The sequence below is a fragment of the Podarcis erhardii genome, assembly GCF_964252035.2.
Source record: "Podarcis erhardii genome assembly, chromosome: 6".
NCBI classification, from domain to species: domain Eukaryota; kingdom Metazoa; phylum Chordata; class Lepidosauria; order Squamata; family Lacertidae; genus Podarcis; species Podarcis erhardii.
Genome location: NC_138510.1, coordinates 83,200,915 through 83,226,867, shown reverse-complemented (window position 1 = coordinate 83,226,867; position 25,953 = coordinate 83,200,915). Strand labels below are relative to the sequence as shown.

At 46.9% G+C, this 25,953-nt stretch overlaps 1 protein-coding gene across 1 annotated transcript in view; it reads left to right on the top strand.

Moving 5' to 3' along the window:
• Positions 1-25,953, top strand: part of CRB1 (crumbs cell polarity complex component 1) — a 138,925-nt gene that overhangs the window by 26,337 nt on the left and 86,635 nt on the right. The window contains exon 2 of the mRNA XM_081866237.1: positions 7,331-7,918. Within this exon, the coding sequence (XP_081722363.1) occupies positions 7,331-7,918 (588 nt within the window). The remainder of the gene's footprint in view (positions 1-7,330; positions 7,919-25,953) is intronic.

Below are 25,953 nucleotides of genomic sequence, written 5' to 3'. Positions count from 1 at the left end.
GCTTTCAGGCCAAGGGAGCCAGCTTTTGTCCACAGACAGCTTTCTGGGTCATGTGGCCAGCATGACTAAACTGCTTCTGGTGCAATGGAACACCATGACGGAAACCAGAGAGGACCGTTATAAGTGCCAGAGCACACAGAAACACAGTTTACCTTCCTGCCCCAGGGGTACCTGTTTATCTACTTGCATTGATATGCTTTCGAACTGCTAGGTTGGCAGGAGGCTGGGACAGAGAAAAGGGAGCTCACCCCATCGTGGGGATTCGAACTGCCAACCTTCTGATTGGCAAGCCCAAGAGGCTCAGTGGTTTAGACCACAGCGCCACCCGCATCTTAGAACTAGCACTGTGATGTCCAGTGTTGAACTCCAAATGATATCTGCGATCAATTCTCCCATTTCTTTGCTTTCGAACTGCTAGGTTGGCAGGAGCTGGGACAGAGCAACGGGAGATTACCCCACGGTGGGGATTTGAACCATTAGCCTTCCAATCAGCAAGCCCAAGAGTCTCAGTGGTTTAGACCACAGCGCCACCCGCATCTTAGAACTAGCACTGTGATGTCCAGTGTTGAACTCCAAATGATATCTGCGATCAATTCTCCCATTTCTTTGCTTTCGAACTGCTAGGTTGGCAGGAGCTGGGACAGAGCAACGGGAGATTACCCCACGGTGGGGATTTGAACCATTAGCCTTCCAATCAGCAAGCCCAAGAGTCTCAGTGGTTTAGACCACAGCACCACCCGTGTAGATGGCTCTGTGGTACCACATTGGCCACTCTTTATAATACTTTTACAGAAGTTGTGTTCCTCCCCCACTCTTGGCAAAATTCCAGGGGGTTCCAGGCATTCCCCTGGGGTTTGTGCTCTGTTGGAGAATTGAAGACTGTGGCAGCTTTAAGAAAAATGATTGATTCACATATTTACACTTTCAGTCCAGATCTTACAGCATTCTCATTTCAAGCAGGGCTTGTTCCCCAAAGCTGTGCAGCACTCAAGGGCATCTGTCCTAGCCGGCCTACATCCAGAGTGCCAAAGATGGACCTCCTCCCTTCCTCTTCCCAGCACACCTTGCTAAAGAAACTCTTTATTTCACACCCAGTTACCCTGGCAACCTTCTGTCTGCCCAGGCGCAAGATTCCTCTTAGATGCGCCATCAACACCTTTTGTCTTGGTAATGCCAGTATCCCAGGTGAGGCCCTGGCTTGGAAGGAAAATCTAACCTGTATTTTTTCCACTGGCCTGCAATCCCTCCCACCCTCAATACTACAAACAATCAAAATCATTTATTAACCATTTATTAACATTTTGGGTTTAGGGGGATCTCCCCATCTATAACAATACCATTGGTAAAAGTAATCTCTTTCAGTCGGTTCAGAATTTTAACTCAAATCTCAGGGCAGCCCAAATTTTCATACCAAGTGGACCTCAAGAGTACTTTGATATAGAACCTACAGGCTCCACAGTGCCTTGTTGTGCAGGGGTGGGGAGCAAGGCCAACATTAGAAACACACTGCAACCCTCGCACTGCCTTCCCCAAGCCAGGTAAGCGAGGTGCTAGGAGCCATTGTGGTGTAGTGGTTAAGAGCGGTAGACTCGTAATCTGGTGAACCAGGTTCGCTTCCCCGCTCCTCCACATGCAGCTGCTGGGTGACCCTGGACTAGTCACACTTCTCTGAAGTCTCTCAGCCCCACTCACCTCACAGAGTGTTTATTGTGGGGGAGGAAGGGAAAGGAGAATGTTAGCCGCTTTGAGACTCCTTAGGGTAGTGATAAAGTGGGATATCAAATCCAAACTCCTCCTCCTCTTCTTTGGGAAGGAGGAACAAGGCTCTGGCAGGGTCCTAGAGCGCTCCCACCTCCTGCCCAAAGCCTAGCCCCTCACTCACCTAGTTTTGGGAAGGCAGTGTGAGGGCTGCGGGGGACAGAGATGTAGCAAGGGGGGGGGGGCACGGTAGGTGCAGACCACCCCTGGTTTCCCCACTGAGGGTGTGTTTGACAAAATGATAGGTGGCACTCACCGTGGGGGTTGCAGCATTCCCGAGCCATGCGTCTCTCCTGGGAGTGACGCGGTGGCTTGAGCGCCCACAGGCTCCACAATTCCCCAAACAGTCCGCCTGTTGCCTCCCCCTCAGCTGTAGGGTAGCTGAGTGGGAGGAGGCAGGCAGGCAGACTTGGAGGCCCCATGGAGCGTCCTGCCCCAACTCACCCCACCCCACGGGCAGCTGGCCCCGCCCCCGGGCACAGGGAACGCACGCCGCCCCAGGCGCCCAATCGGCTTGCTCCATCGCTGGTGGGGGATTCCTCAAATCTTGCTGAGGGCTGCCAAAAAGGCCCGCGGCCTTCGGCCCACACATTGGAGCACCCTACTCTACCTCCTGGGTTAAGAGCTACAAATAGTAGTTGGGATTGTTGCCCCCTCTACCAGTCTGTTTCTTTGTCCTCAGACACACTTTATTTTATTTTTTTACTTGCCAAGCTATCTGCTCTCCAAACATAGCATCTCTCTCTCTCTCTCTCTCTCTCTCTCTCTCTCTCTCTCTCTCCTTTCATGCTGGAGATGTCTGAGAAAAAACCCATTCTCGTCTCTTTGACTCTTCTTAAGATTATGTGCCTGTGTTCTCATTCTCTTTGGCACTTCCTCAAGTGCCGTCATGTATCATCCAGAAACACAAAATAACACGCACAGCCTTCTGGGGTTCTTTTTGCTAGGGAGTTGGCAGATTTATGGGCCTGTCTTTTTTGCTATCCGTCAGAGCCCATGCCAAACATACTGTGACAGGCCTAGGTGTACCACCGCAAAGAACTCTCCGATACCATGCACCTTGGGCGATGAACACACTTCCAGTGGAATCAGTTATTTCAAAATCCTTCATGGGGCCAAAGGACCTGAAGATATTCCATTGGCAGTGCAAGTTGAACACTGCTGTGTTAAAATCTCAGTGACAGGTTTGGCTTCTGTAAGTAACTGGTGAACGCTAGGGATATCCATGCACAGTTCTGAGTCATGACCTCAGGGGGAAAGACATAGCTGATGTTTAGAAAGAGGTTGTAGTAGCACATGGTCAATGGCCCAATCTAGTTTTAGAGACTGTCCCAAAGGTCAAGTGATGCCACGTAAGGGTGTTTCTTGACAGCAGTTTTCTTCAGTAATTGTAGTGCTTTTCTCAGGCAAACAACACTCTGACAAAATGGCATACAGTGGTACCTCGGGTTAAGTACTTAATTTGTTCCAGAGGTCCGTACTTAACCTGAAACTGTTCTTAACCTGAAGCACCACTTTAGCTAATGGGGACTCCTGCTGCCGCCACGCCGCCGGAGCACAATTTCTGTTCTCATCCTAAAGCAAAGTTCTTAACCTGAAGCACTATTTCTGGGTTAGTGGAGTCTGTAACCTGAAGCGTATGTAACCTGAAGCATCTGTAACCCGAGGTACCACTGTACTAACATACTGCTCACCCACAAGCCAGACGGCAACTGTTCTTGCCTCCGAACCAACCACAGCACACACAAACTGATGGTCGCTATTACTTGAAACTTTCTAGCAGTGCATCAGGTTTAACCAATATGGTGTCCTCAGATATTTTTGAACTACAACTCCCATCAGCTCCAGCCATCCTAGCCAATGCTTGGGGATGGTGGGAGTGGCCCACATCTGAAGGGCTATCCCTACACTCCACGTTTTGGTGGGATTCCTTCCAATTTAGGCAGGTAAATCAAGGCCTCAAGAAGCTGTAACATACCCTCCAACATTCCTCAGGCGAAAATAGGGACATTTCTCGCTCCTCCTGCAACTGACCCTCCTTGACACCTCCCCATTTTTTGTGTGTCCCCCCCCCCAAGCATTTCCTATCAGAAGAAGGGTGAGTGCCATCAGTGGGACACAGAACATACACCCACCACTGTCCTGAGAAAGCCCCTTAAACCTGATTTTATTCTATTTTATTATTTGGTAGATTTACAAAAAGAAAAACAGACACCAATTTTTGTTTTAAAAGAGCAAAATTAGGCACGGATACACAAAGCATTATATATGACTCCTTGCCCTCAATTCCCTTTCTTTTTGCCCAGGGAAGCCCTGCCCTCTCCCTGCCCCTCTGAGCCAGCACATCCTGTGGGGCTCAGCCACGATGTGGCGGCCTCTCCTCCTGTTCTCCCACTCTCCAGGAGCTGCTACGAGCTGCCTAAGAGTGGAGGCCAGCAGTGGCAGTCATGGAGAGGCAGCAGGATTGCAGCCCTTACAGCCACCCCTGTCATCACTTGGGATAAGCACCAGCTCATGTGACTTTACACCACAGCGGGTGGCACTGTGGTCTAAACCACTGAGCCTCTTGGATTCGACAATCAGAAGGTCAACTGTTCAATTCCCCATGACAGAGTGAGTTCCCATTGCTCTGTCCCAGCTCCTGCCAACCTAGCAGTTTGAAAGCATGCCAGTGCAAGTAGATAAATAGGTACCGCTGCGGCGGGAAGGTAAACAGCATTTCCGTGCACTCTGGTTTCCGTCACGGTGTTCTGTTGCACCAGAAGCGGTTTAGTCCTGCTGGCCACATGACCTGGAAAGCTGTCTGTGGACAAAAGCTGGCTCCCTTGGCCTGAAAGCGAGATGAGCGCCGCAACCCCATAGCCACCTTTAACTAGACTTAACCGTCCAGGGGTCCTTTACCTTTACCTACCTGACACTAGTTTCGCTGCCACTTATCTGGATGGTGCAGGTGCCAGGCAGTGAGCTTGAGGGTATGCTGGCACACTGGTTGGAGCACCACATTGATGTTGCCAGTTTGCCCATGGACCTTGCAGGCTGCACTGCACTGGCATGTAAGCAGCTGTGGTACCAGTGTCGGGATGACAGCTCTGCAGCACCGTCTCCACCATGCCAGCTGTTCCTGGGTACTGCGTTATGCTCTGCCACAGGCAGGACTAGTGAGCAGGAACTCATGAGCTGAAGTCTGCTGATGCTGGATTTTGTCCATAGGTAAAAGCCCTTGCACACAAACATTCATTGTGGACTTGGTTCTGCTCATGTACCTAAGTGCAGAGGCTGGGAGAAGTGAGTGTAAGGACAGCTGCAGATATTTGCTTTGCTTTTCCCAGCTCACTTACCTCCCTTTACTGTATATCAATTTTGCTGTAAAGGCATATGCTGACCACTCCCAACAGTTTAGTTCACATAGGTTTTGGGGTTTTTAAACCAGATTTCTGTAATATTTTATTAGTACTGATGCCAACCAGCAGATGTCACTCTTTACTGTGAGCAAACATCTTGAGAAAACTCTTCTTGACTTCAGATTCTAATATATTCCATTTTCCGAGGAGGGGGGATCCTCTTGCCAAGCATCTCAGTTACATCAAAAGGCCTCAACGATGGGGTAAAATGTTTGGCACTAATTCCTCCAGTAATTAGGTTAACGCCGTGATGCCTTTTAAAGAGACTTGGAGAATTACTTCATGTGTCAGTCAGTCTAAATCCAAAGTGATCGGCAGTTTATTTTAATTTTTTTGGATGTTAAATATTAATTTTTTAAGAAATCTCTGTCAAACCAGGTCACTGCTAAGTGATCTTAATTGGTTGAGAATTGGGGAGGGGGGGGGTTGACTTGTGCGATTCCTATTCTGCATTCAAAGAAAGAGCTTGCTCCCAACCTCACGGAAGGTTTCAATCCCACCCTCCTCCCTCAAACCCTTTTTACACTCCTTTCTGACACTGTTAATTGGGACAATATTCTTGATCGAAGAACAGATGTTTGCACCTTGAGCATGAGGAAGCCCATGTGCCTATGCGCAGCAGGCAGATACCCCGCAGCAGGGGTTACTCAAACGGCAGGTCGCAGCACACAGGAAAAGCGGCTCTCGTGGAATCAGAGACTTGCTTTCCTGCACGGAAAGGTCAGAAGTCAAGAAGCTCTCCTGTCTTTGACTTTCCATTTTCCTGCACACAATCCAGTTCAGCCTGTGTCTTGAGAAGGATGTTATGGTAGGGTGGCACTGTGCCCTGCTTTATAGAGAGCAGTCCTCTGTTCGCAGGGCTATCGGACGACAGTCCTCTATTTGAAAGGCTGCTCTGGTCCAAGTCTGGTTTGAAGATAATAAACTGCAAAAGAAACCCAGACAACAGATTCACCTGGTCACATTTTTCCTTATTATAGCAAGGTGTACTGCATTTTTTCTTATATCACCGCAATCCTTTCTAAAGTTGTGCCTATACATCTGAATTAGCATGTGTAAATTTTATGCAAAACTGTACCTCTTTTTGTGATGATGCATTTTCATTATTATTATTAATTACATTTGCATGCAGCCTCATAACATCTCTAAGGAAGCTTATGATTAATAAGTAAAAAAACCCCTCTGCAAATGGCAAAATGAGGCATAAAACACTAAGTCTCTTGGGCTTGCTGATCAGAAGGTCGTCAGTTCAAATCCCTGCAATGGGGTGAGCTCCCGTTGTTCGGTCCCTGCTCCTGCCAACCTAGCAGTTCGAAAGCATATCAAAGTCCAGCGGGAAGGTAAACGGTGTTTCCGTGTGCTGCTCTGGTTCTCCAGAAGCGGCTTAGTCATGCTGGCCACATGACCCGGAAGTTGTACGCCGGCTCCCTCGGCCAATAAAGCGAGATGAGCACCGCAACCCCAGAGTCGTTCGCAACTGGACCTAACGGTCAGGGGTACCTTTACCTTTACCTAAAGCTATGATAAATTTCGCACAGAACACAGGTGTAACCTCCACAGTCTCTACACACAGATCCTGCAGTCTAAATGATTATGAAGACAAGAGGGAAGGAGGAAAATAATGTGCAGATAAAATAACAGATGTGAGGAATGTGGCCTTGGGCGGGTCCTGAAGGCCAGGTTGAGAGGCATGGAGGACTGTATTTGTTCCCCTGGCTTTGCAGGTCCCTGTTCCTGTATGCAGTGTCAGCAGAGAAAATGAGAATGTAAACAGAAGGCAGAGGGAGAATTGGAATTCTTAAACTACCTGACACTTATTTTCCATAATAAATTGCACTTTTGCATGTCATGGTTCACCGATAGATGCATTTCTGTGCACACTTCACCCCAATATATGCATTTTGGGGGGGTACACATCGCTTGGCTGGAGAAGTGCATTGCAAAATTAAGAAAATAAATTGAAGGAATGCTGTGTTTTGACTCATGTATTGTTTTGGGAAAGGTGAGTTTGTAAGGTTCTCCTTAAAAACTGCAACCTGAACAGAATTTCTCTCCCCCAACCCCAACCCTTAGGATAGACGACAACGTTTTGTTGTAGCCACCCCACTTCTTGCTATACATTTTAATCATCCCCGGAGTTGCCCATTAACCGCTTGCCTTTCCTTTTCTAGAGTCACTTTGCCTCAAAGATGGTCCCAGGTGCCTCTCGAGCTCTTGCCAAAAGGATCCGGAATGTGGCGGTGCTGCCGCAGAGGGCGGCTGCGGCTGTCCGGACTCGCCAGGTGTCACCCCGGCCAAAAGGTGTGCCAAGCAACCCTACGACCCTTGCTCCTCCAGCCCGTGTCTTCACAACGCCACCTGCTCAAGCGCTGCAGGGAACCTCAGCTTTACTTGCACCTGCCCCGCGGGGTACGGCGGACCTACCTGCGAAACCGCTGCCAGCACCTGCGGCTCGCATTTCTGCAGCCACGGAGGCACGTGTTTGAAGGAGCCCGGTGGCCCCACTTGCCTCTGTACGGAAGGGTACACAGGTCCATCCTGCGAAGCTGACATTGATGAATGCCTTTCCAGCCCTTGCCTCAACGGAGCAGTGTGCAGGGACCAGGTCCGTGGGTACGCCTGCTACTGTGTGCCAGGGTACCAAGGGAGGCACTGTAACCTGGAAGTGGATGAGTGTGCTTCAGATCCTTGCCTGAATGGTGCCACATGCCTCAACCTGATAGGGAATTATGAGTGTGTTTGCCCTCTTGAGTACACAGGTAAGAGCTCATTCATTAATTCATTCATTATATTAGATTCATATACCGCCCTTCAACATAAGATCCCAGGGCAGTTCATAGAATAAAATACAGGATAAAAACATGGAAACAACAACAACAACAACAATTAATACAGTGGTACCTCAGGTTAAGTACTTAATTCGTTCAGGAGGTCTGTACTTAACCTGAAACTGTTCTTAACCTGAAGCACCACTTCAGCTAATGGGGCCTCCTGCTGCTGCCGCGCCGCCGGAGCACGATTTCTGTTCTCATCCTGAAGCAAAGTTCTTAACCTGAGGTAATATTTCTGGGTTAGCTGAGTCTGTAACCTGAAGCGTATGTAACCCGAGGTACCACTGTAAATTGAATTTATATACCACCCAATATCCGGGGGTCTCAGGGCGGTTCACAGAAAAAAATCAAGATATAAAACCACAAAATACATAATAAAAATAAAAAACAACAACCCAATTGCCCCCCTCAGTTGATTGCAGAGCACCCAGAGATGGTGAGTGTTGAGGAGCTTGACTCTCCCTCTCTCTCTCCATTGGAATCCTTCTCACAGAGCAGTTGTTGGTAGAGCACTCTGTTTTTGTTTCTTTTGGAATATCTCTATACATTTGCAGAACCATCACACCCATCACAGTGGTTGGGTGACACAGTGTACAATGTCCAATGAATGACAAACAAGATTACTAATTTCCTAATTAATGTGGCACCTCAAAGTCTTTTCTTTGGAAGTGCCTGAAAGCTGCTTCTGCAGAAACCTTGGCTGATCACACTCCTTAAAACCCTGATCTGCAGCTCCAAGAGTAATGTGCAGATTGAAACATAATTGTCCTTCAGATTTCATACTTCTCTGGATTTTCTGCTGTATAGTTTGTACATGGTTCTTCTCACCATTCTTATGTAGCATGGAATCCACTTCTGATGGCAGTCAGCAGGGGTGGTGAACCACTTACTCTCCTGTGTGTTAAACCCATGTCAGTCAGCGAGTAAGCACATACTTTCTTGTGCATCGTCAGAACAGCAAAACAATCACATACCCCCTTCCCACAGACACATCTAAAAGGCTGTAGAATATTAATCAGTCAAAGGCCTGGCTGAAGAGGAAGGTTTTCACCTGGCGCCTAAAAATATGTGATGAAGGCACCAGGCAAGCCTTCCTGGGGAGAATATTCTACAAACAAGGGGCCACTGCAGAGAAGGCCCAGTCTTGTGTTGCCACCCTCCGGACTTTAAATGGAGGAGGCACATGAAGAAGGGCCTCAGATGAGGAAAGGCGGTCTTTGAGGTATTGCAGTCCTCAAAGGCTTTGTAGGTCAAGAACAGCATTTTGAATTAGGCCTGGAAACTAACTGGCAGCCAGTGGTGTCGGGCCAGCATTAGTGTAATATGCTCAAACTGTCTTGCTCAGATGAGCAACCTGGGTGGTGAATTCTGTACCAGCTCAAGCTTCTGATTCCTACTGATATAAACAGCTTGTACTTTGCAAGCCTAGATGCATTTTCCTGCCTGTGACCAGGTGGAACTCCCTTTTCTCGCCAAACCCAAGGCCGATTCAGGTGCATGGTGTCGGGAGCAGGTCAGCAATAAGTTGCACGGTGCCAGCAAAGATAACTCTTTATTCAAAGAAGCAGTCTTGAAAGACCTACACTGGCTCCCAGTACGTATCCGAGCACAATTCAAAGTGTTGGTGCTGACCTTTAAAGCCCTAAATGGCCTCGGTCCAGTATACCTGAAGGAGCATCTCCACCTCCATCGTTCTGCCCGGACATTAAGGTCCAGCACCGAGGGCCTTCTGGTGGTTCCCTCGCTGCGAGAAGCCAAGTTACAGGGAACCAGGCAGAGGGCCTTCTCGGTAGTGGCGCCCGCCCTGTGGAACGCCCTTCCACCAGATGTCAAACTTTTAGAAGACATCTAAAGGCAGCCCTGTTTAGGGAAGCTTTTAATGTTTAATAGGTTATTGTATTTTAGTGTTTTGTTGGAAGCCGCCCAGAGTGGCTGGGGGGACCCAGCCAGATGGGCAGGGTATAAATTATTATTATTATTATTATTATTATTATTATTAGAGGCCAGACCTAGTAAGAGCAGCAAGTCTTCCCAGTAGATCTTGCCCCAAGGCAGTTGTGAAGACTGAATGGAGGTCCTCACTAAGGCTCCTCCTCCCTTGGTCCTTCCCAAGCAATCTGAGACTCTGATGCCTTGTCTGCCTTTGCTCCACTATCTTCATACCTCTTCTGGTGCTGAGAGACCAGAGGAGAGGGAAGCCGGTCGCAGAAGGAGGTGGGGTGCCCCTGGCTTCTACAGTAACCTGCCTGATCTCTGCCTCTTGGTGTCTTTGCCCCAGTTCCTATCACTAGCTGCATTCAGCACTATGCTGGAATTGTGCAGAGGCAGGGAAGTGTCTCTGCAGGGTACATTCAGTTTCCCAACTGTATGAACAAGTCAGTTGCTCTCCTTACTCCTGAATCATATTTATTAAAAAGTAGCATTCCTATACTGCAGCTATTAAAGAGTAGCATTTTCTTTCTTATATACAACTCTTAAGTTGAAAAGAATGGTTAAGTGGTGAATGCCTACAGCAGGAGGAGGAAATCTGCAGCCGCCTAGATGTTCCTGGACTACGACTCCCATCATCCCTGACAATTAGCCATGCAAGCAGGGACCACTGGGAGATGAATTCAGCAGCTTCTTGGGGGGAATCACATGTTTCCCAACCCTAGCCTACAGCTAACACACAAATGAAATCAGCAAGATTATATGTTCGAAAAACAGCAGAGGGAAAGGTAAAAGAATAGGAAAACAATTCATTTGGCATGCAAGCTTTTGCATTATCTCAGATGTGATGCAACTCAAAAAGAGGACTTTGCCAACAAAGGTCCGTATAGTTAAAGCTATGGTTTTCCCAGTAGTGATGTATGGAAGGGAGAGCTGGACCATAAAGAAGGCTGATCGCCGAAGAATTGATGCTTTTGAATTATGGTGCTGGAGGAGACTCTTGAGAGTCCCATGGACTGCAAGAAGATCAAACCTATCCATTCTTAAAGAAATCAGCCCTGAGTGCTCACTGGAAGGACAGATCGTGAAGCTGAGGCTCCAATACTTTGGCCACCTCATGAGAAGAGAAGACTCCCTGGAAAAGACCCTGATGTTGGGAAAGATGGAGGGCAGAAGGAGAAAGGGACGACAGAGGACGAGATGGTTGGATAGTGTTCTTGAAGCTACCAGCATGACTTTCACCAAACTGCGGGAGGCAGTGGAAGACAGGAGTGCCTGGCATGCTCTGGTCCATGGGGTCACAAAGAGTCAGACAAGACTAAATGACTAAACAACAACAACAAAAAGAGGAAATGGAAGAGAGCATAGCATGTAGCGCAAACTGCAGTCTCTTAGAGGGCCAAACTACATGCTTAAAAAAATAATAATAGATGCTTAAGCAGCCCATTTTTGTTTTGAAGGAGAAGCAGCTGCACAGAGCCCTGAACTGGATAGTGCTCCAAATTTAGGCTGGTGTTCCGTGTGGTTCCCCACAGAACCCCATGCCCTGGCTCCTGTTTGCCCTCAAAGGCACTGTTTTGAACCCTTGCTCTGCTGACTTCATGCCAGTGAGCGCTTCCGATATGCTGCTAAACCGTGCCTTTGCAGATCAATTGGCACCTGCCCAGACAATGCCACGTGACCCCTAAAGCCTGTCTGTGGTGTAGTCATGTTCAGACAATTTCTTGTTCACCTTTGAGGTCTCGTTTCCATTCACCCACAGTCCATTCTTTTCTTTTCTATGGAGAGGGTTTATTGAGCAAGCCATGCAACGTACTAGATTCTGTCTCTTTTCCCCCAAAAGCTCTTCTGTATCTTCCACAACTGTCAGTCATCTTTTCCTTCCCGGCTCTCTGTGCCCACTAAGTTGTTCTAGCAATCTTCTTGACCTACAGTATTGTATACAACTTTCTCTCTCATATTCATGACTACCAGGGTCATTCTCAGCTGTGCTTCCTACTACTCCTACATAATGTAACCAGTAGCTTCATTATTCTGTTGCAACCTCTGGACACGCAATTTCATTACGTAAAATTACCTCTAACCATTTAATTGGGAGAATGAGACTACTGTATGAAACTGAAATTCCAGGCTCTTGTTTCACAATAACAATCACAATAATTTTATTATTTATACTCTGCCCATCTGTTGCACAATGTGCAACAGCTTTCCAAAGAATCTTATACTTTTGCACTGTCTTAAAAGTGAATGTTAATTTATCCAAACGTGGGTGTCTAATAACCCAGTTCTTTGAAAGCCCCCAAATTACCTCCGCATATATTTTACAAACACAACCAATCCCTTGTGCATTTTAAAAATCACTTTGGGTCCCTATTTCACCTGCCATACAAGCAGAACCAACTAATCATTATTGAATATACTTGGAATTGCATGCGAACTAAACTAGCAAACTCTCAAGTGGGGAAAGAAAGCGCAGCTGGAGGTCAGTGCAATATGTTCTCAGTAATCCCATTTTCACAGAGCGGATTTCTCGGGCATGCAAAATCTCCCCATGAAATTTCCTATAATACCCGTTAATATTGGACATAGTCTATAACAGTCAGTTCCTGAGCTTTAGCCACCTTTACTTGAAGACAGAGAGAAAGCATCTGTTTGCCGTTTGATAGGACTCCTTTGTAAGTAAGTTCTGTTAAAATCAAAGAGACTGACTTGCAGCAGTCCAAACCAAGATCCACCCAAGTGAGCATGTTAGGATCCATTGGATCTCCATCTCAGCTGACCAATTCCTGGGGTAGCAGAGCTACACTGATGTAAGCCCCACATCCTGGCTCAATAGGATGTGGGTGGTGCTGTGGTCTAAACCACTGAGCATCTTGGGCTTGCTAATCAGAAGTTTGGCAGTACAAATCCCCGTGACAGAGTGAGCTCCTGTTGCTCTGTCCCAGTTCCTGACAACCTAGCAGTTTGAAAGCACACCAGTGTAAGTAGATAAATAGGTACTGCTGCGGTGGGAAGGTAAACAGCATTTTTGTGCACTTTGGTTTCCATCACAGTTGCACCATAAGCGGTTTAGTCCTGCTGGCCACATGACCCGGAAAGCTGTCTGTGGACAAACGCCAGATCCCTCGGCCTGAAAGCGAGTTGAGTGCCGCAACCCAATAGTCGCCTTTGACTGGACTTAACCGTCCAGAGCAGTGCAGGGAAACACTGTTTACCTTCCCGCCAGAGCAGTACCTATTTATCTACTTGTACTGCGTGCTTTTGAACTGCTAGGTTGGCAGGAGCAGGGACCGAGCAATGGGAGCTCAGCCCGTCGTGGGGATTTGAACCGCCAACCTTATGATCGGCAAGCCCTAGTCTCTGTGGTTTAACCCACAGTGCCACCCACGTCCCTTAGCTATACTTATATTCAGTGAAATCAATAGGCTTAAGTTCCTCAGCAGAGTTTGATGTGGGCCAGTATGTCTCAAAGTAGAGCACTGCTAGGATATTTCCATTTTTGTTTCGTTCAATAACATGACAGAAACTTGTCAGATTCTTTTGACGGTAACAATGTTTAAATGGCATTATACAGACCAAAAACACAGGACTGCAACCACTTGGAGTTTCTTTTGAACAATTTGGCCGTGCCTTTTTTGAGGGGGGCGTATTTTTTCACCACTCATTGTGAAAATATTTGCTTATTCATTTAAACAGTGCCCCCCCCCTGCACTTTCCCTCACTCACCCTCATCAATAGCATCTTGCAGCAAAATTGAATTGCAATGTCACTGATTAAGTAAAATCACCCAAGTGATTGATCTGGGAAGGAAAGACCAGCTTCTAAGGGGGAAAATAGCACAGGAAAAGCAACTACAGGGACAAGAATACCACACCACACCCTCCAAGTGCCCCTGTTTTCCAGGGACAGTCCCAGATTTACAGAAGCCATCCTGGTTTCTGATTAGATTCCAGAATGTCCCGCTTTTCCTTAGGACATCCCTATTTTCACCAGAGAAATGTTGGGAGGGTATGGAGTTATGTAACCCCTGAGCAACGGAGATAAGTAACCATACAACCTTTAGAAAACAGCCCTTCATATGGAAGTTTTTTAAATGTTCTATTATTATTAGTAGTAGTAGTAGTAGTAGTTGTTGTTGTAAGCTACCCAGAGTGTCACAGTCTGGTCTACAGGCGATTGAATTCCTGGCTGAGGATGTTGGGACCGGGGGCAAGATAGCAGCGTGGGAGCAGGAATGAGAGTCCAGGGGTCCAAGGGTCAGGAAACAGGGAGTCACAAAGTCAAGGGTCTGAGGGTCGAGAAGCAAGGAGTCACGAAGTCAAGGTTCCGAGGGTCGAGAAGCAAGGAGTCAAGAAGCCAAGGATCAGGAAGCAAGAAGCCAAACACAGCAAGGCAGGAAATGCGTTGCTGTGGCAAAGAGCCAAAGGGAAATGCTGACCTTATATCCCTTCCCAGCTCTTGCCACCAGGTGCAGTGAGCTACCAAGCTGCCTCACCTGTGCGGCCGTGCCTTGCCTCTCCAGAACAAACTTAGGAAGGCCCTAGTCCTGCGAAGCCCTACTGGTCACAGGGCCTGGCTCCTGCATGCACTCCTGACACAGAGTACCTGCGGCAACCTAGTCAGATGGACAGGGTATAAATAATAAAATGATGATGGTGGAATAGGATGTCCCTATTTTCATTGGAGAAATCTTTGAGGCTATGCCGTGCCAGTTTTAAAAAAGAAAAGTAAGTTAGCGTTTTCCTGAAGAAACTGATAGTTTCCAACCTGGAAGTAAAAGGTGGTGAATATTTTGTGCAGCACTATCTAAAAACAAATGGACACAAACACACACAAAAACCACTCCTAAACCAACAAGGTTTATTCGGCAATTTCTAGTGAGCTAACGAGACAAAAACAGCAGACACTGCACAGTATACAAAGACATTATGATGGCTGCAAGCATTTTTGGAGAATATGGCTTAAAAATAGACTTAAGCCACTGCCCCCTCCCCCCACCACGGGTGCAGGGGTTTGTAGAAAGGCAAAAACAGATCTTCTCTGTTGACTGACATCGGTTTCATTTGGGAGCCTGCCTTCAGTTAAGATCCATCATGCGCACACTGAGTGTTATTTCAAACAAGAAGTGTGTTGCCTTCCTGCCGCCCTGCTGTTACCAGTAGGTGTCTCAGCTCAGGCCAAGTGATGAGAGAAACTACCGAACCACAGGAAAAGCTGGAGAGGGGAAGGAAGGAAAAGCCCATTAACTGCCAGCATGGCTGCTCTGAAATGATCACATTCGACCCAGACCTCCTGTCGTACGGAGGAAGCTGCATTTGTAACTTGCGACTCTCAGCCAAGCCTAAGGTTGTAGTGCAGGGACAGACTCCTTGATGGACAGGGGGACATAATCCCCTCACCTCCAGGGACCATGAGAGAGAGGACAACGTTCAAGTTAGGGAAGAACCAGAGCTTAGATAGGACTGGGGTTGCCCAGCAGGCCTGGTGAAGAGACACTGGGCAGCCAATTCACACACAGTAACTGGTTCCCTGCCTCCCTTCCTCTCTCAAAACAGTTTATTTTACCAGTTTATTTCCACTGGTCATCCCAATGCTTTTGCACTGATCGCTTACCTTCGAACATGTCAGAGCTGAAAAAGGGACAGTCCTGTGTACTTGTAACCTCTGTCCTCACACTAAGGAACACTGCTGGACACACACACACACACACACACACACACACACCCCACCTGCCCATTACTAGTTTCCAAAGGATGTGTTTGTAAATTGAGCTTAACATTTCCCCTCTTGAAAATTTAAAAACAGACGATTTAATCTTGCCAAGGAAGTGGTTGGATACATTGTGAAAAAGCTGTGATTCAAATTTACTCAGCACCATTTATTATTTGGATATGTGACTCCCCACCTCTCTCTCTCTCTCTCTCTCTCTCTCTCTCTCTGTGTGTGTGTGTGTGTGTTGTGTGTGTGTGTGTGTGCATGTGCGTGCGCATATGTGCATGTGCATGCCTGGGAAGAAAGGAAGGAGTGTGCTGGCATATATTGTGTTCATATGCATTTACATTCACTGGAGTCAAGCAACATCATTTTCCTTTTATAGCATGGTCATATGCATGCTTTCTCAGATGAAAATGCAGCAGCTTTCAACTGAGTTTACTCAGAGGCAGGTGGATTTAGGATTGCTTCGTCAAGAGCTTTAACCTCCGCAAGCCAAGGGAAAAGTCTGGGTCGGGGAGAGGAGAGGAGAGTGCAAGAAGCAAGCTAACGAAATGTTTACAGGCAATTTCAAATATCACCCCCAAAGGCAGCATAGTCCAGGGTCTATCAGGAGCAGGCAACCAATTGCTGCAAAATGTGGAGAGCTGGAAAAATGGGAAACAGAGCAAACGGAAATGGACAGATCCATCCATCCCTAATTACAGTACAGGAGGGCCTCTGCATAAACAGCTTCCCTAGGCACTGAGTGGATGCCCATTCATAAAAGTTACCAGCGTAACATTTTTGCTCCCTGTTGGTAGTCATCAAAGTGTCATATCATAAGTGTAGGTCATATTATGTGAGTACAAAGGGGTTGCTAATTTGGGATCCAGCCTGCCTATTTTAATTAAATATTTTTACATTACTTGTGCAGTATGAGAGCCAGTAATTGTGGAGCTCGTGGTTGGAGGCAGCAGCTGTAGCCTGTGAAATGACCCTAAGCCAGTCTGGGACTTGGACCAAGTTTCATGCCTTGTCCCCTACTAAGACCTTCGTTGCTTTGGTTCATAGCTGTCAACCGTCCCTTTTTTGGCGGGAAACTCCCTTATCCCAGCGCCGTGTCTCGCTGCTGTCCCTGATTGATGATGTCCCTTAAATTTCCCAGGTTTCAAAGGAAGCAGCTCCTCTCCCTCCCTCCCTGCTGGCCAGGGAGGAGGGAGGCTCCAACTGTGTCTAAGAACGACTGGGGGGGGGTGGAGCTTGCATGCCTTGTGCCGAGCAAATCGGCCGCATTGCCTGGGGACTCGCCTTTGCTCAGCGCTTCCCAGCGGAGAGGTGACAGTGGTTTTCCTTGCTGCATTCCCTTTGCCGGGTTGCTGCACTGTGGGAACCACTGCTTGAGGCTTTGTTTGGCTGCTGGCTGGGCTTTCTGCCTTTGGTTCGGAGGGGCTCAGAAGTTGAACATACCTGTGCCCTGAAAATCCTTTATTTTGGCTGCTGATCCCTTATTTTCGAGGCTGCTGGTCCCTTATTTTCAAATCTGTAGGTTGACATCTATGCTTTGGTTCCTTCCAAACCCCTAAAATTTTCAGTGATCTGCAGAGTTGAGTCTGGTTCCTGTTCCACCCACCCCATCTCTTCTTTGCAGAGCAGCCCATTCTGACTCCGAAAAAGGCTTCCCCACTTAGAAACCACAAAACCAACTTTAGGCACACGGAAGATCTGCACGCAGAAGCAGCCTGCAGGACTCCTCTCTTGACAGTCCTCTCCCAGATTTTGGAGGCAACACATTTAATACGTGTTTGTCCTCTCCCTCCCTCTGCTCCAGTCACTTCAGTCAGGGAAACCCAAGAATCACTAGCAACAGCTGAATTGTCAGGAGCATGAGAGAGGTTGAAAGTAGAGGCAACAGAGGAAAGAAAGTGGGGCATAAAACACAAGCCCAAATAGACTACATACGTTGACATATGGCTTGAGAACAGCTTCCAGCAGCAATGGCTAAAATAATAAGGGTAAAAATTCCATAAAGGGGTAGTTTGCTGTTTCTGCCGCAGTAAAATATTGGATTTTAAAGTCTGCTTAATGGAGTGATTTATCAGAAGCCTTTTATTTATTTATTTTTGTGTGGTGGCTGTTGTTGTTCTGGTTGTTGTTTGCTTTTCTGCACCTTGCCGTGAGATGTGTTAAATGCACGAGCCGGAGGGATTCTTGGATGAAACCCCCAAGGTGTCCCTGCTGGTAATAAAAATCCTCATTTAGTCTGTCAGAGGGAGCTTGCCTATTGCTATTATCCCAGCCTGACACCATGAATCACAGTGGGGAATCATCCAGCCTCATCTCATTTCCCCAGGATGTTAAAAAGCTTATAACTTTTGATGTGCATGCCGAGGACTTGCAATAAATCGACAGCGGTAATGCTAACCAAATGCTCTCGTTACTGGCTCTGGGTTGCTACTTGCTCCGCAGGCTCGGCGGGCTGCTCTTACGCGGCTGGTATGCCTTGTGCTTCTTCCCTCAAAGAGCTGAGAAATGTCTCACATAATTCTCACACAAATGGAAGAGGTTATTGTGCAGGGATAACGGGAGGGCGGAACATTTAAGGCAGCCAGAGGAGGAGGAGGGGGTGGGGGGCTGCAAGAGGAATCTGCATTTTTATTACGATAATGCACCACACATGTGCGTTCTGTCGACGGTGCATGTGCTGCACAGCTGTTAAATAATGGAACGCAACTGGTGCCGGGATAGGCTGGCGATCAAACGTAGCATCTCGCCATTACTTTTAATGCTCTTTAATCCAAAGACCGCAGAATTTGGAAATCTAGTCCAGACAGTGGCTTCTCAGGCTCCTGATTTCACATTGAAAGGCACGGCTGAGTGTAGGGGATTGACAGTGTAGATGGTCTCCATGCAGAGACCAGGCCAAGCCACACAAAGCTAAAGCATCTCTCACATCTGAATTGTGGGGGTCTACCATGTACCTCTCATGGTAGATCCATTACCTGATCCTAGCTAGTATTCCAGAGCTCCCCAAGTTTAGCATGTTGTCCACCCTATGTTTTATATAGAAAGGCAAGGGCACTCTGATAAGAAAGATCAAACAAAGACTTGGTTGTGTGTGTGTGTTGGTTCGCCAGAGGAGATATTAAACTTTCCAGCCTATGTTGGCCTTATAAAACACTGAGCCTCAGCTCTGGCTATTTCTGAGGTTCCTGATAAAGTTTATTGGTCCTATCTTTTTCATGACATAGCTATTAAAGCCAACTTGTAACGCTCTGATTCTACAACAGTTTTATATCCATTTCACTTCCATGGCTTCCTCCACAAAGAAGTGCATACAAATCCACAAACTAGAAATTAAATAGGTTCACTTTGAAATGTGGACCGAACAAAATTCTCCTCCATCCCTAAGCACCTGGAATCTCCAAAGGTAAGGCTTATAGACCTTGCTCTCTATCTGCTTGGAGCAGGAGGAACATCTGCTATGTTGCTCTCTAGTTGACCTGGGGGTAGCATTGCTTCTGCCAGCCCATCAGGGTTCAGCTGATGCAAGGAGCCATTGTAAGACTATAAAATGGCTTGCTCTCCGGCCACTTTGACAGAGTAAGCTGTCAGCAGATTGCTTATCCTTGCACGATCCCCTTCCCACTTTATTCCATGCCATCAGTTCCGATGGTCAGAATGCTTACCTCTCCCACAGTTTTGTCAACTTCTGTTGGGATTTGATTAGATGCTAGGCACTGGCGAAGCTGCATGCTCCGGCACCGGGGGCAGAGAGCAGGTGGGGGCATGGCTGGCGCGTGTCCCAGGGGCGTGGCACATGTCCCGGGGGGCGTGGTGTGCCTCCCGCTGGGCTGTGGTGTGCCCACGGGGGCATTTCACCAGGCGTAGTGGGGGGGGGGTGCTGCACATTATGGGGCAGCCACGATGGTACCCCGCTCCCCAATGGTGTGGGGGTGGTGCGTTCCCCCCACCCCCCTTTCCTCCAGTGATGCCTTCCTTGTGTTAGTGAGTTCAGCAGAGTGCCATTCCTTTGCAGATTAAAAGGGAGTTTGGATAGTTTTAGCCTTTTAGTATTAATAATCCAGGCTGCTTTAAGGCAGACTGGATGTTCCTGGTATTAACCCCTCCCCCCCTTTTCTCCCCATGAAAATAATAACCACACGCAAAAAAATTTAGTGAAAAGGTGAAATTAACATTTACTCACTCAAGAATAGCAAATACAGCAGCACGGTGTAGGCAGGCTAAAAATGCTAATTAAGTCACTAACAGATACTAAAGGCTAGCTTAAAAATGGAGTCTGAGCTAGACACACAGATGCTCTCACATTGCAGACATGATGGGGAGAAGTGTGTGCCGATGCAGGAAGGAGCATATAAAGTTACGCCCGTTCCTGTTTGGGCACAAAAGGGAAGTGATCTCACCAGAGGCAGAGCTAGCTGGTCTGGCACCCGGGGCGGCGCACATGCTGCGGGGGTGGGGCTAGCATCCCAAGGGGGTGGCATGGCGAAGGCACCCCCCCTCAGGGATGACACCCGGGGTGGACCACACCCACTGCACCCCCCTTCCTCCACCAGTGGATCTCGCCGAATCGTCTCTAGGAAATACCACAGGAAAACACTATGAGCTTCAGCCCCTATTATGTGCTTATCCCAGTCAAATCAACAATATGAATTGTTGATTTGACTGGGATGAATATCCCACACTTTGCTGCATCTTGTCCAGTACAGTCATACCTCAGGTTACAGACACTTCAGGTTACGTTTTTTCGGGTTGCGGACAGCCGAAACCCGGAAGTACCAGAACGGGTTACTTCCAGGTTTTGGCAGTCGTACATGCACAGATGAGGGTTGCGGATGCTGCGGGTTGCGAACCTGCATCCCTCATAGATCATGTTCGCAACCCGAGCGTCCACTGTACTTTTATTTGAATCGCTAGAGACACAAGCTGCCATAGTCACCAAAGTTTGTGTGTGTCCCAATGTTTCCTTTATTGCCTCCTTACATGGCCCATATTTGGTAGGCTGTTAAGTAGGCTATTATTTTGTTTACAGATGGGGAATTGGGGCAGAGAGAGAATGATTTGCCCAAGGCTAGGACGTGACATGCTGCCCAGTTGGGGGAAGAGAGCCATTTCCCTCTATCATCATCTTCCAAATTCCAGGTGATAGCCATCTGAATCATTTGTCTGCTAGATATGTCTGTCACCAAACCATAACATGTGCCCTTTTCTTTAATTGAAAATACTTAAGTTTAAAATTCACCAGACTGGAGTCTTCTGGTTTTTTTTTTTAATTTTGAGGAATGTAAATACAGTATACCGAATTTGTTTCGTAGAACAACTTTTTTATGGCAGGGCATTGCATGCAAATGCCAAAACAATTCTATATCCATTTCCCCTCCTCCTCTTCCTCTTCCATGTCTCTTAAAATCCCGTGTTTTTACAAGTTGACTGCAGCAGTAGAGACCGGGGGGTGGAATCCCTCCCATATACAATCCATCACATTGGCTAGACATTTTATAGATGGAAAGGACTTTTCACTCAGTTGCCTAAGGCCGGTTACTTGATTTGACAGACCAATGGCCTGATCCAACATAGCAAATCCTGTGGTTTCATGTTAATAATCAGGCTGTTTTTCGGCCCGTAGTTTTGAATCTGGCTATGCTGAGACTCTCGATACACACTGCGTTTATTTTTGTCACTGTGTTTTCAAATGTTCGCAGGGAGCTGCTGTTAACAAGCCCTGACAGATTTACGGTCACTAGACATAGTTTGGCAAATGCACACTAAAAAAAATTAAAAAATCCTTATGATGAATTCATAGAGCAAATAAAACAAAACAAAACAGAGACTTGCTTCATGTAATGATGGTGTAAGAATGGCATATGTCCAGAATTTCCTGGATGTAGCCGGGATTCGGCCTTTGGAAACAGTATCTGGGCAGAAATCACTTAAATGTCCAGGAAAACCTGGACATAAGGCAACCAATGTCAGAAGCGTAGAATTCCCTTAAAAGTAGCTCAAAAACTCAACAACTTTGGCCCCCCTCCCCAAACAAAATTCAACAACTTTGCCAAGAAAACCCCCAAAACTACTCTGTACAGAATTTCACTTTTTGAAATACGGCAACCCTATGATGGTGTCTTTGTAGTATTTAAATTGGCACACACAGTGGTTCCGCAGGTAGAGTTAACAGACTGTGGGACATAGCAACAATTATTGGGTTGAAAGGTGTTCTCCATGCATCCAGTGATCCAGGAAGCATAAAAAAAGATGTAGACTGAATATATGGGGTGGTGGAGGAGTATACATTCATATAGATGTGTGATCTGATATCCAGGTGCCCCACAACACATTCTCTGTGCTGGGGGGACGGATTTCATGAGCCAAAGTTTCACTCCTGTGTCTCACAGCATGTACAATATTTACTCCCAGGGTTTGTATGTGAACCAGTCCTTAAAGTACAACACTTGTACCATTCATGGAGCATTGGAGATGTGCAACTCTGGATTATTTCTAGTCAGAGTAAGGCAACATGTTGTTGAGTGCCCATTGTCTATGCCCCCATCACTTAACTGCTCCCTACCGTGGTTTAGTGTAGTCCTGGCTGGCCAAGACTTAGAAAGGAGCCAAGTAAATATATGATGATGATGCAGTAATATTGCCCTAACGTGGTCTGTGCAAGTCACTGCCTATCTATGCTAGTGAAATCTATTGTAGAAGCACCAAATAGGCAAAATCATGCATTAATGGTATGCGGTGGTTCCATGTGTGTGGCAAAATAACATGATAAGGGGGCATGCTTCAATTGTGATGTCAATCCCCACTCCCAAGTTGGATCAGGGCCCCCACACAAAGCCTCATGCCACTCTCTTGTTTTTCTTTTTTCTGAAACTTATAGGGCTATACATTTCTATATGTCAATGTTTCTCTACAGCCATAGGTTTTGCAAGAAGTAAGAGCACTAGATTCTTTTTTTTATGTTAAAGATTCATTTAAGTTGTTAAAATACAGTGGTACCTCAGGTTACATATGCTTCAGGTTACATAAGCTTCAGGTTACAGACTCCGCTAACGCAGATAGTACCTCGGGTTAAGAACTTTGCTTCAGGATGAGAACAGAAATCGTGCTCCTGCGGCGTGGCGGCAGCAGAAGGCCCCATTAACTAAAGTGGTGCTTCAGGTTAAGAACAGTTTCAGCTTATGAACGGACCTCCGGAACGAATTAAGTACTTAACCCGAGGTACCACTGTATTCTTATTTTGCTCTGCTTTAACATCAAAAAACAAGCAAACTCAGAACATTTCAGAACTCCACATGATGCATTCTAGACATTCTCTTGTAGTGTAAAGCCCAGAAAACATAAACAAGGAATTAAAAAGACATAAACAATACATACCATTCAGCTACTTCTTAATTATTTTTAAGGTATGTGAGAGCAAGAGAGAAAGTCAATCTCCCCACCTTGGAAATATGAAACTAAGAAGGATTCTGGAGTTGTAGTTGATCTAACACAGGTAGCGCCTTAATCCATTTTAAGGCGGGATTCCCATGTGGGAAAGTGAATCTCTTTTACTTCCATCACAAAGCCCCTAGATCTATTTGTCGACAATTTAGCATTCTTATCCATTTTGAAGGGGCTCCTGTGCCTGTAATTTTTATCCAGTTTAGCCAAAATGGGGTAACGCCGTGGCAATTTTTATATTCCCATTATAGTGAAAGCGGGATGCCAAGCTTTGTTTTAGGCAGAGCACCTTTGAGCCCAAAATATAAACCAAAGTGAAGAGAGTGCAAAAACAGGTCAGAATTAAAAAAAAAATAATCCACGGATGCTAGAGAAAACTTGGCCAGTGCATAACATTAATATAAACGAGCACCTTATATAAATAATACTTAAATACTATGAATAAGGGTCCGTGGGACTGTGGTGCTCATCAGCTGAGACTTGTCTACCCTTAGTTCAATTCTCACCTTTTTGGACATCTTTGTCCATTTCCCCGGTTCAGGAAAACTGGAGCTTGGATGTGAGCTGTTGCTATAGCAATGCTCTTATCATGGCAGGTGCTTCCATGCCCTTCCCCTTCCTCCTACATAGGTTCCTGTGCAGCTACCCACATCCCTGAAGCTCTATGGCCCTGGGAGAGATGGAGACGTCCTGAGAACCAGCCAAGAACCTAGGCAACAGGTGCGATGACCACCAGTCCTAGAGCAGGGATATCTAGATCCAACAGCGTGTCTCAAGGCAAGATCTGCCAGAGGGTCTTGTTCTCCCTGTGCCGTCTCCTCCAAGACCTCAGGTTCCAGGTTTGAGCAGGACTAAGTCCTGACAACCATGCCATGGACTTTCATCCTCCAAGTCCACCATTTATGGAGAGCCATTCCTCTCCAGAGTAACTTGATAGACCTAAGAGACACAAATATATAGAGGAAGAGTAGGGAACATGGTGCCTTCCCAAATGTTGTGAACTTCAGCTCCTTTCAGCCACAACCAGCATGGCCAATGGGCAGGGATGATGGGATTTGTATCCCCAAACATATGGAAGGTGCCACCTCTGCTGCACCTGCCTTAGAGTCACTGGCAGGAATGCGGGTGGTGCTGTGGTCTAAATCACTGAGCCTCTTGGGCTTGCCGATCAGAAGGTCGGCAGTTTCAATCCCCATGATGGAGTGAGCTCCCATTGCTCCATCCCAGCTCCTGCCAACATAGCTGTTTGAAAGCACACCAGTGCAAGCAGATAAATAGGTACCATTGCAGCGGGAAGGTAAATGGCATTTCCATGCGGTCTAGTTTCCGTCATGGTGTCCCGTTGCGCCAGAAGTGGTTTAGTCATGCTGGTGACAAGACACGGAAAACTGTCTGTGGACAAACACCGGCACCCTCGGCCTAAAAGCGAGATGAGCACCGCAACCCACTGGCGGAGGAATGGGGTGCGGAGGGAGCAGACTACCCCTAGCACTACTATTCCGGTAGGGTTCCATTGCAGCTGTCTCCCCAGACACATGCCATACCCTCCCCGTGCCCTGGGCATCACGCCCCCAGAACACACACCACGCCCTCGCAGGCGGCGTACCACGCCCCTGGGATGTGTGTCACGCCCCTGCGGGTGGAGTGCCACGCTCCTGGGATGCATGTCATGCCCCCAGGGGGTGCCAGCCACACCCCCACCTGCTCTCCACCCCCCGGTAGCGGAGCATGCAGCTTTGCCACTGCCGCAACCCCATAGTTGCCTTTGACTGGACTTAACCATCCAGGGGTCCTGTACCTTTTTACCCTTTTTTTAAAGAGTCACTGGCAGTTCACTGACTCCTTTAAAAAAATAGGGATAATGTAGGGATAGCACAAAGCTGCTTCAGAATATGACAGCAATGCTAACACGAGGAACACCAGCACAATCATTGGGGAGGGGAATAACGTTTTCTTGAACTTGTAAATACAAAGTCATCAGTATGGAGCTGGGCATGATGCAACATGTATATAGGACTAGAGCAACAGAACAGTAACCAACAGCTGTTCTGCAGTAATTGCCATGCTCACAGTAAATCTCGATGGCATGGCAGCCAAATACCAGTGGGCAACCGGGATTCTCTTCCCCTGCTACGTTTGCACCAGCTGAGCTACGCCAATACTAGAACAAGCATGTGAGATATGCCCAACAAACTCAGCACATCAGAGCAGCGAACAGAATACGCCCAGAATTAATCCGCCAGCAACTCAAACGGCAGCAATTTATGAGGGTGAATAAGAGCCAAAATCAAGGCATCAACTTGCACTGTTTTATCATTATCAGAAGAAGAAGAAATCAAGACGAAAGGTGCCAAATGAAAGAAGAATTTCATGATGTGCATTTCATGAGCGCTTTTAAAAAATCAAAAATTATTTTCTGAATCTTATTTTTCTGTCTTTCACGTTTAACCTCTTTTCTACCCTTTTTCTTTCTCCGTGTCTTTCCCCCCTCCCTTTTTATGTTTTTATTGTATTTAGATAAAAGTCTTGGTGTGGTTAAAAAAAGAAAAAAGATATGTTTCGTAGTTTCTTCCATGAACCTTAATAGAATTATTTTATTTTTAAAAAAATCTGCACGATGGAAGATAGAAGAGAATAAATATCAGTTTAAGGTTCAGACTTCAGAAAGGATGTAGGTCCATGACAGACCCCATGCCTTGTAAGGAAGAGGTCCCAGATTTAACCAGGTATGGCTGGGATTAAGATTGCCGCCTGAAACCCTGGAGACCTGTGGCTAATGTAGATTTTATGGAGCTAGAAAAATCAATGGTCCAACTCTGTGGTTCTAATGTTTAGTTAGTTTGTAGAAAACATCAGGGCCAGTGCAAGGCACTAAAGCA